Below are 10,948 nucleotides of genomic sequence, written 5' to 3'. Positions count from 1 at the left end.
GTAAGACCTTGATTAGCTGGTTCAGGTGTGTTTAATTGGAGTTGGAGCTAAACTCTGCAGGACAGTGGCCCTCCAGGAGCAGGATTGGACACCCCTGCTATAGACTTAACATGTAATACGCATGACGTCCGTTTCACAAATTCCGTGACGATAACAGTATAGTTTTTAAAGACTTGCACTTTGAAACCTGTTATTGTGTAACGCTGTTGTCATGTAAATGAACAGCCAAAATGCATAAAAAGTTTTCCATTTTTAGTAGAACACGGTGTCGTGTAGCCAGTGGTTTCCTTGACTTCCAGGACAGGCTAGATCCTTGTAGAGGGAGCAGTTACTGCAAAAGTCATGGGGTGTAAATCTTTTAATGCGAGGGATTAAAATACTCCTGGTCTGATTTCATAACTTTTCAAAGACATGTACGTGCAGTGGTTCACAAAAACATGCCATGGCTGTCATTTAGGAGCTTAAAGTCATGGGGCTAAAGCTGTCATTATTAGATCACTTTGTTTACACACATTATTGGTCCTCGGTATCAAAAATAAAGAACAGAACATTCTGTATTAGTTCAACTTAGTTTAACTTGTTACAGTTTTAGACTGTGATTTTGGAGTTTTAAGTCAATTCAGACTGATCTCCTGACATGGAGTATGTATGACACGCCAATTCGTATGCCATTTTGGCGTGCTATCAAGAAGCATAATCGTTTTTTTAGCGTGTTTATCAGCGCCGTTTCATTCTATCCCCTTACACTGCCCCTACCCCTAAACCCCCACATACACACCACACACACACACACTGCACCTAAACCTACCAATCACAAGAAACATTCTGCATTTGTACATTTTCAAAAAAACAATTTTGCATGTTTATAAATCCATTTACCTTGTGGACACACACATATTCAGACACATTTTGAACGCGTAACTCAAACTGTTCCCTAAACCTACTCATTTGTGTATTATAAAAGACAGGATATAACAGGCAGATACGACTGCAGGCACAATTTATTCAGAAAGTACAAATATCCCAAGTGTTCTGAGGCCAAACGATTGATTTGTGTGAAGAAAATCCCCAAAAGCGATCAGTAACGTCGAGTCCATCCGCCAAAGATTAATAATACATTTCAAATATTGCCGCCGGAAGAAACGTCAGGTCAGTTTTGACAGACTTGTGTTGTATGTATCGTGATCAATTGCGTCATTACATCAGCTTTGATTGTAAAATGTCATTGGCTCTCGTGTGTCTCATGACCAATCACATTATTGTAAGGAGTCGTGTGTATCATTTGGATGAGAAATATTAACGAGTGCGTGTGTGCTGTTCACAAAGGGGCGCAATCATAATTTCAACGACTAAAATGTTAAGATCAACTGTTCTTCACATAAAGATATCGTATTACTTAAGAAGACTTGGAATGCAACATGAGTTAATACTTTTATACTGTTTTTGCAATAAATACATGTGACTGTGCATTTATTTGCCTGTTACATGTTTTATATCTGCTGGGAGTGGGTAGCTTTAGGGTAGGAGTAAAGTTAGTTGCTCCAAAATATAAAATTAGGCAATAAATATTAATTCTGTGAGATCAGGTTGGCGGAATCATATGGCGTAGACATACACGCAGAGATGATGGTGCGTTTTGGCATTGACATACATGCGGATAGCTCAAAATGCATACAGATAACACCACTTGGCTTTAGAAAGTGGCGTGTATGTTTACGCAAAGTCATGATGTCAATTAGTAAAAATCCCTTGGTATTTAATACCCTTCTTGCATGTTGTTTTTGAACCCATCAGTTCTTATTTTTCGGGGAAGGGGCATGAAGTCCTGGGAAACCTGTCACTGCCTTGAAGTTTCTGGAACTCAGAGAGGCTTTGGAAATGAAGTCGTCTCAACGGCACCAACTCTGCCACAACTAAGAAACAAACAAGAAGGAGAAGAGACGGTATTATGGTAAAAACTAGCCTAAGGGATTCTATGATACAGTGAAGTGATTATATGCAACAGACAGGATGTATGAATCAAGCCCAAGTCCTCGCTGTGTTTAGATTTTTGTATTGTTATTCTTACACCCCTTCACATCTTGTGAGCACAAAGACAAAAGAACATTCAAAATGTTTAGATCCTAGATTTCCCGGACTCTAATCTTTCAAAGAAACTCAAGCTCTGTGCTCACCCAGATCATAGAACGGTTCCTCTCGGCTTCCCTGAACCACAATCATCTCCAGGAAATTTAGGAGGGCCCCAGTGGCCAGGAAGCGCTCTGGGAGGGACAGGGTTTGGAGGTAGCGCATGTCCAGAGAGAAAGGGTTGTCGGGAGGCGGCATGGTGCACAGTCCCACCAACTCACTCACTACGTCCCATACATGAGTTTCTACAGGGCAGATAAAAGTTTTGTGTGTTATGTAAGGACTCTATAATGTACGTTTACACGACAACTATGTTCTAAAAGCTAGTTTTCCGAAGTTGTCCAAAGTCTATGACCTATATCAACAATTTCTGCCTTGTGATGCAGCCTGAATCGCACCATGTTCGTTTGTTGGTTTGAAGTTGGAGCCTGGTTTCTCCCAAGGCTTTTTTTCTCTATTCTGTCACCTGATGGAGTTTGGCCTTCTAGCCACTGTTCATTTGGCTTGCTTAGTTGGGGACACTTAGCCCTGGTTTCACAGACAAGGCTTAAACTACTGTAGTCTAAAATCCATGTTTGAGCTGGTTTAACTAAAAGCAACCTGCACTGACAGATCTTAAAATATGTCAGGGCCATTGTTAGTAATGTTTTTTTTTAAGGCATGTTTATAAAAGCTACTTAAATGGCCTAATTGAACTAAGGCCTAATCCTGGCTTAATCTAAGACCTATCTGTGAAACCAGGGGCCTATTGCACAAAACTAGGATAAGGGATTAAGCCGGGATATCTTGGTGATCCTGGCTCAATTCATCCGCTAATATACAGTTATCTTTCGTTATCGTTCTTGGTGTGAGTGTGCCTTCGGGGTATGTTTACAAGACAGCAGTGTACTACATTTTGCAAAGAGATGACAAGATCACCAAGATATTCCAGCTTAATCCCTTATCCTAGTTTTGTGCAATTGGCCCCAGGCCTTGATATTCAACTATTTTATTGATTTTACTGCACTGACAGTTTTGGATGAGAACTGAACTGAGCTGGACGAGGACATCACTGTTTTCTGCAGAACTGCTTTATAGATGAACTGAACTAAATAACTATTGATCTTTACAACACTGAACTGACTTCAGATAAACAATGACATTAGTTTCTTTTAGAGCTGCTGTACAGCAGAAATTAACTGTTTGTATGATTGAATCATATTCCTGTTACCACTGTAAAGCTGCTTTGGAACAATCTGTATTGTATTAAACGTTATATAAATAAATGTGACTTGTCTTCACATTTCAAAATGATCCACGGATTCACATGGATCCGCAAAAACAGCTTAAAAACGCTGTATTATTCATGCCAGGCTAGTAGCAGGCGATGCCACTTTGTAAAGAAACACTATAGACTGAACACGTAACAAGCACGTGCATGACGTCACAGTTTTTACAAATTCGTGGTTTTGCAGTTTACACAGAGACGATAATGTTGTCGTTTTCAAAAACTTGCAATTTGTTTTCAAAAGTTTGTGTTTTCAGGCCCCCAAAATGCCATTGTTGTGTAAATAAACGGCCAAAATGGTTAAAAAGTTTTATGTTTTTAGTCGTGTAAACGGTCCCTAAAATTAAAACTTCAGTATAATTAGGGGTCATTTACATAACACAGTTTTCACTAAAAACTCAACATTTATGCATTTCAAAGTGCACGTTTTTGAAAGCTATACTGTCTATAAAAAACTACAAAAATGTGAATTTGTGAAAACAGTGACACCATGCGTATCACGTGTTCAGTCTAAAGTGTTTCTTTACAATTTCACATTGCCCACTACTTGCCAGGCATGAATAATACAGCGTTTTAGTCATTTTTCCCAGATCCATTTGAACGGGGATAGTTTAACAATGTTTCCACGTTTAGTATATTGCTAGCGTACCCTTAGCTAGTTCTTTTGCAAAATTGTAGGTAAAGGCGAGATGTTTGATCACTGTCCCTCTGGTGTGATGATATGCATTATGGTAACACAAAACTAATTTGTATATACAACCACCATAAGCCATTAAAGTAAGTCATATGTGCATTCATGCATAATCTCTAACCTTTTAAAAGTTTCTAAACCTTGAGCCAGGAACATGAAGAATTGGTGTATAAAATAAAACTGTGAAATTATGGCCAATAAAAGTTGATCTTAAAACCTTGGGATGATGAAACCCAGTCTGTGATGGACTTAAGTTTCATTGGTGTATCTTTGACTAGTGTATCAGTTCCTCCAACGTTTACTAGGCGCTCGTGATTGGATCGAATCCAGGCATAAGGTTGCCCATACTTGGCATAACCGGCTAACAGGAACAGGGTGCAGTTCATTTCCTGCAATGAGAAAAAAACTCTTTAGAGAGCCTTGACCACTGCATCAGAATTTTTGTCTTGTTATCTTAAAGAAAACTCAAAAGTCGAAGGGAATATACAAGGGTGCACTATGCAGCCTATACTGTTTTCATCCGTATGCCTCTATCAATATGTACAGGATATATTAATTAATACTTTTATTCAGCAAGGATGCATCAAATTGATCAAACGTGACAGTAAAGACATTTATAATGTTACAAAAAGATTTCTGTTTCAAATAAATGCATAAAAAATGCATCAGAGTTTCCACAAAAATATTAACCAGTATGACTGTTTTGAATATTGATAATAATAAATGTTTCTTGAGCACCTTATCAGCAAATAGAATGATTTCTGAAGGATCATGTGACACTGAAGACTGGAGGAATGACGCTGAAAAAGTACCTTTGCTATTACAGTAATAAATGACATTTTAAAATATATTCAAATAGAAAGCAGCCTTGGTAAGCATAAGAGATTTCCTCTAAAACATTAAAAATCTTACAGACCCCAAACTTTTGAATGGTAGTGTCATTATGCCGTATAGCATATAAGTCTTATTTTATAAGTCTTGACCCCCTTCAATGAAAGTTTATGGGACTTTTTATAGTTTAACAATTTAATGTCAAGCCTAAACTAGTGTAATAAACTCCAGTGTATTTTAAGATTGGTAATGTTTGTTCTTAATCTGTAAATTTGACATCGGCCTTGAAGTCTTTGAATCCGAAACGATACTCACAGGAACAGCGATCTCTCTCTCACTGGGTGAGGCAGGGAGAAGATGAGAATCAACATCCCTAAAAGTGAATATTGAAAAGAGTTGATTTAGAGCACTTAGTTTATAATTGCTAGAGTGAGTCCAAGGATATTTCCTCTCCACCTGCTGGGAGTGTGTTGCCGTGTGGGCTCTGGTGTCTGGTGTCTGTGTTGTGGATGTGGTTCTTCTCCTGCTAAAGGTGAGCTGGCGTAATCGCTGTCCAGACTGTAACTGCTGCTGCAGGTTGAGCTGGTGAAGGTGGAGGCCACAGACACGGCAAACCCAGGAGAACGCCATCTCTGTGAGCAAAGACGAAGACATTAGATGTAACTGTCACTAATGTAGCAGCACTTGTTTCCAGAGATATACTAATATGTGTTCATAGATGTTTGTAGCTGCACTACCACTGATGACGTAAAGGGAAAGTTCACCCCAAATTATTAATAATTCACCATCATGTCCTTCTAAACCCTGTAAAACTTTCATTCATCTTCAGAACACAAATGAAGAGTTTTTTGATGGAATCTGTAAGCTTTCTGTCCCCTTATTGACAGCTACAGAACTGATTCAGATCATAAAACTAATAAATTGACCGATTTAGTCCAAATTGTCTGAAGAGACACGATCGCTTTATGTGAAGAACAGATTGAATTTAGGCTTTTATTTGGAGTAAACCGCTCAATTGATATGGATTAGTTTTTTTTATCTCTTTATGAACTTTTAAAAAGCATCAAAGTGTCAATTGTGTAGCTGTCAAAGAGGGAAAGAAAGCTCCCAGATTCCATCAAAAAACTGTTCATTTGGTTCCAAAGATGAACGAAAGTCTAGTAGAGTAATTATTTACACAGTTTTTCTTTTTTGGAGAACTATTCCTTTAACATCTCCAAACTTCTTAAACACATTTGTGGACATAAAAACTATGAGACAAATAAAGAGAGATGAACTGATTAACAGAGCCCACCATGTCATCGTTCACCACGGTCAACAGAAGTTCCTCTCTTCCTCTTAGCCAGGGCTGAAAATAATGGAATCCCTACAGACATAAAATACAGTGAAAGCAGTGTTACATCAAAAACTTTAATAAAAAAAATGAAAAAACTGTGCAGTTTGAATGTTGGCTTGACAAAACCAAATACTGATCTACTATTTTAGCTACATCTAGTGGTGAGGTTGTGAATTGCAACCGCTCACCCCTCCCTTTCGAAGCACAAAGAGAAGCTACGGTGGCTGACACAGGACAAAGATGTCATCAGAGACAGCAGAGAGTAGCAAGAGCTCTGTAGAGAAGTTTGCCCGTTTAGGGCTACTGTAGAAACATGGCGGCGCAAAATGGCAACTTATGACCTGCGGCATATGTAGATACAAATGGCTCATAAAAACATAACACTTCATTATGTAAAGTCTTATACACCAGGGGTTTTTAAACTTTATAATGCCAAGGAACCCCTAAATAATGATGAACCTTTAATGATGGACCCCCTTCCTAAAATCCATCTGTATATTTTTATGTATGAAAAAAACAACAACATTTAAACTGTTAAATAAATAGTAAGTGTGACATTTTAAATAACACATATTGTTTCCAAACTTAAATTGGCTATGGTTAATGTTGGATGTATAAACCTGAAGAAGAACATGTTCAATTTAAAATGATTTGTAAATTCCACAGTAAATGTATGTAAGCAGCTTCTGCATTAAGAAAACTGCCTTACAACCCCAGAGAGCAAGATAAAGGGGACTATAGTAAGAAAAACTCACTAAAGATACAAAGCAAAGATACAGGTATACAATTCTGGAAAGTATGTATACGCCAAGAAATGAGAGGAACATTTTGAAATTAAACCAAATGTTTGGTAGACTTTATCCATTTTTTATTTTTATTTTTATTCTCTTACATTTTCTGGGGCCCTCTTAGAACCTTCGAGACCAACAGACTTTGTTCGGGCTTTAGCTTTAGTTTTAGATTGGAGCTTTAAATTTCTACATTTTCCTCATTCCATAACTGTTTATTTAACACTGACATGATATATCAGTGTGAAATAAACAAACAGTTATGGAATGAGGGAAATGTAATGAGTTGTTCTGCAGTAAACTGTATAGCCTACTGGCTCTACTTCCTGCTCTGCGCAGACTCAGGTCCCAAATCAGCGCAAGATGTCAGCCAAGGGGGTAATCTAGCGCTCGGAAAGCGTTCCACCCCTAGGGGCTGCCATTTGCTAACCAAGCCATCACCTGCTGTTAGCATCCCATTGACTCCCATTCATTTTTGAGTCACTTTGACAGTGAATAACTTTACATCTGAGGCGTTTAAAGACTCCATTTGTCCATTGTTTATTTCTAAAGAAACACGACAATGTATAAAAGGCTCCATTACCTTGTATCTTACACTATCGCCCCGCAGAAGCTGTTTTTGTAAAAATAGGCTAACGATTGCGTCATAACCAACGCGACCCTGTCGCACAATTGAGAAATTACCGTATAGACCTGAGGAGACGCTCGCAGGCAATCTTTTACTGTCTATGAGACAGTCGGGGGGACGTGGAGACTAGTCTGATAAAGTCAAGGGGGAAGAATGGGGAGAAGCCCATAGTGAGCCAAAAGCAACGGGAGAAAATATTTAAACAACGTGATTCAGCTTTCTACTAGATCTACTAGAAGACTCACAGCTGTCAGACAGGAGGCTCACGTCACCTCTACGTCGTCAAGCTCCGTCTGAGCCTGCGCAGTTCGCTCAGCCATCAGGAAGTGAGTGCCCCTAGGTTGACTTCATTCTTTCGCCGTTGACGTCAATGGGAACGCTCGGTCCATTTCTTTTACTGTCTATGATGTCAGCACCATTCAGACATTAGCGTCTTAAACTTTTTATACAATGGAAGATAGTTAAAAGGCGTTGTCCATCGTTTTTTTTTTTTTTTTTTTACAGTGTAACGTTATTATTTTCATCTACTTCGAATATTGTGAACTATTGGCAAACTGTTTTTCGCGTAGGCCTACTATTTAGTATTTAGTAGGCTAGTATTCGATTCCAGACACAGCTTATGTGTTAAATCATGCTAGCAACATGCTAAACCATGCTAACAACATGCTCATTCATTCATACTAGCAACATGTGTACAACATTTCAAATCATGATAGCAACATCCTAATTCATGCTGGCAATGTGTTTTTATAAGTTATTATAAAGGCTTTGTCAAGCCAACATCAAGGTTTTTTTTCCCACAAACTTCACTCATATAGGTTAGTTAAAAATTAAATGTTATGTACGTATTACTCGGTAGCCTACCAGCCCACCTGTAAAGAACCCAGTATTGCAAGTTCGGAAAGAAAGTTCTGGAGTCTGGTCTTTTGTTCTTGTTCCTGCATCTGTCGCAAAAGGCAAACAGTTTATATGATTAGCTGTTTTTATATTGGACGCAAGACACAGTTATATAACAACAAATTGTGTTTAACCTTCTAATGCTGAATGAACAGGATTTGATGAAGCCCACATCGGGCTCCGTTACTAGGCAACGGCAGCCAAGCCTGTCATTGCCAGCGATGGGTTGAGGAGAAAATAAAACCCCGTGAATTTAGTAGCCTAGTTTAACAAATAATGTTTTCCCCAGACACATCATAATAGTACGAAATTTGCAACACCGTTTATGATTGTCAAACAATATCTAGCGAAATAACGAGAGAATTGAGCATAAAGATGCATGCAATCAAGCGCATATGTGTACTTACATCAGAACTCATGTTTACATGCAAGCCGATGGACAATCACACCAATTTGATGTAATTGTGATGCATTTACATTAGACAAATTACTGCAAGCACACTGTCACGCCTATTTCCATCTCCTCTTCTTTGTCTCCCCCCAACTAGGCTACATATTTTTTTCCGAGGAAATTAATAATGCGAGCAATATTCTCTCATGTGTTTCATCCACGGGTTCATGTGTGTCTGTCTGTATCAGGATTCAGCTCTTATTTCGTATTTCTCGCACTGATCATTGTGACACTGCGCCCATCTCCCGCAAGGGCTCGTCTGCTTGATGTGCTTTTTAAGAAAAACGTAAAATCACACATCACCTCCTGTGTGTAATACTGTTAATGTATTTTTGGAAGTTAACGTTTAAAAGAGCTTTACAGGGTTGATAAATCAAATAAAACCCAACACGAATAGTCAATGACGCTTGAAATATTAGCCTACCTCAGCCTTTACAGAGTTGCATATTTATGACCCAAAAAATCTGGAATTTATAGGCTATAGTCAAATGATTTAATAGCCATCTGCCGTTTTGTGTTCAGTCATAAGAATTAGCCTACTTAATATTTGTGTAAATAATGGATTGTGGTATTTAGGCCAAGGCTTCTACAAAGAGTAGGAGAGAGTGGGGTAAGATGAGCCAGAGGGTAAGTTAGTTGACCCACCCTCTTTATCTTGGCAGCTGTACACTTTTAGTGTTATGTGACCATATTTTGAAACCATCCATAATTTCTGTCAGACTGTGAAAAGGAGAAGCAGAATCACATGATGGGAGGGAGTGCAAGGCACCCATTTAACAGTTTTTGGTTTGTTAACGCAGGGCCGGCGCTCCGCACACGCACATCACGCACTGCGCGTAGGGCACCAAGTGCTTGGGGGGGGGGCACCAAAAAATCTGGGTCGTGAAAAAATCATCACAATAGGCTAGTCTACTAGTATAAATAACACATAAAATATTTCTAAAAGCATGTTAATATACAAATGCAATACAAAAGTAATATAGGCTGTTATGAAGGACTGTCATGTGTACATAGCCTAATAATGTACTATGATTGTTTAAAATCATAGTTTACCGCGAACTGAAAGTATTAGTAGCATAGATCCTTATCTATCGCAATCGTGCATAGACAATTCTAATGGAGAACGAGTATTCCTCTGTACTATAATTATTATAAGACATGTTTACATATATTTACCATGAGTGCTATATTCTTTGTTGTACATTCGCGAGCTAAATGTGTATGCCGTAAATGCACCGTTGTGTTGTTTACATAAAGGCAGCCGGAATGGCGCTAATGACGTTACGGCCGGGAGTTCGAGCCCCGCTCAGAACAGGATTCTTACATGATGATAAAATAAGCCTACATGACAATTTATAGGCTAGTAAGTGCGGATTTCATTTCTTGTGTAACAGTTTAGTACTTTGTACTGTTATTTGTCCATTGTTATCATAATTACACATCATTTATGTGTACTGCTATTGGCATCCTTTTGTATATTGTTATTTACCAATTTGTATGTATATTTTCAGAACCACAAACTTGCCCCGACTTATGGTGGAGAATAAATGTTACAGAAGAAACATCAGAGTCCTTAGTGCATTCTAACTGGATGCGCCATAGTGATTGCAACCAATTACAACCAGACAATTTAAGTACTTCAAAACATAGGCCTAGACCAAATTAGTCGAGAAAAAGGTGAATCTCTGTGCCAGATTCCCTCTGGTTTTCAGTAGAATCCCTGAATATTTTGTCTTGTGGTTATCAATGGGGACGTGGCTCAGAAACTGTCATATGATGACCTGATAGCTGATTTTGCAGCTAGGAAATGTAGACGTGTGCCTCTGTAGGGCCTCTGACAACTGATGGTAGTGAAAATGTTTAATATAGTTCTATAGAATAGCAGAATGGACTCTTTATAGAGATGTAGTCCCTCTGTTGAGTAATTTGTAC

At 38.5% G+C, this 10,948-nt stretch overlaps 1 protein-coding gene across 4 annotated transcripts; it reads right to left on the bottom strand.

The window, feature by feature from the left end:
* Nucleotides 1–983: 983 nt before the first annotated feature.
* On the bottom strand, nt 984–9,272 carry si:dkey-19b23.7 (uncharacterized). 4 transcript variants are annotated; one of them, XM_067446261.1, is made up of 9 exons: nt 8,973–9,272; nt 8,700–8,771; nt 8,533–8,612; nt 6,211–6,282; nt 5,373–5,548; nt 5,232–5,289; nt 4,303–4,474; nt 2,175–2,372; nt 984–1,913 (listed from the first exon to the last, which is right to left on the bottom strand). In XM_067446261.1, exons 2-9 carry the CDS (start codon nt 8,737–8,739, stop codon nt 1,798–1,800), a joined length of 912 nt encoding a protein of 303 aa, XP_067302362.1. In that variant the 5' UTR covers nt 8,740–8,771; nt 8,973–9,272; the 3' UTR covers nt 984–1,797. The 4 variants fall into 4 exon arrangements, with proteins under 4 accessions (XP_067302362.1, XP_067302380.1, XP_067302372.1 ...); XM_067446279.1 differs by having other exon boundaries at nt 8,541–8,612; nt 8,973–9,269; XM_067446271.1 differs by lacking the exon at nt 8,700–8,771 and having other exon boundaries at nt 8,541–8,612; nt 8,973–9,269.
* Nucleotides 9,273–10,948: the final 1,676 nt, after the last annotated feature.

The sequence above is a fragment of the Pseudorasbora parva genome, chromosome 1 (genome assembly GCF_024679245.1).
Source record: "Pseudorasbora parva isolate DD20220531a chromosome 1, ASM2467924v1, whole genome shotgun sequence".
In the NCBI taxonomy this organism is placed as follows: domain Eukaryota; kingdom Metazoa; phylum Chordata; class Actinopteri; order Cypriniformes; family Gobionidae; genus Pseudorasbora; species Pseudorasbora parva.
This window is presented reverse-complemented; position numbering and strand designations above follow the sequence as displayed.

What these genes read in the sequence shown, in the direction of transcription:
- si:dkey-19b23.7 (XM_067446261.1), bottom strand. Translation starts at nt 8,739, where the DNA reads ATGTGGGCTTCATCAAATCCTGTTCATTCAGCATTAGAAG. An exon ending in TGTTCATTCAGCATTAGAAG is followed by an intron (nt 8,613 to 8,699) that starts GTTAAACACAAT and finishes CTTTTGCGACAG; the next exon opens with ATGCAGGAACAAGAACAAAA. An exon ending in AGAGAGAGATCGCTGTTCCT is followed by an intron (nt 4,475 to 5,231) that starts GTGAGTATCGTT and finishes TTCTCATTGCAG; the next exon opens with GAAATGAACTGCACCCTGTT.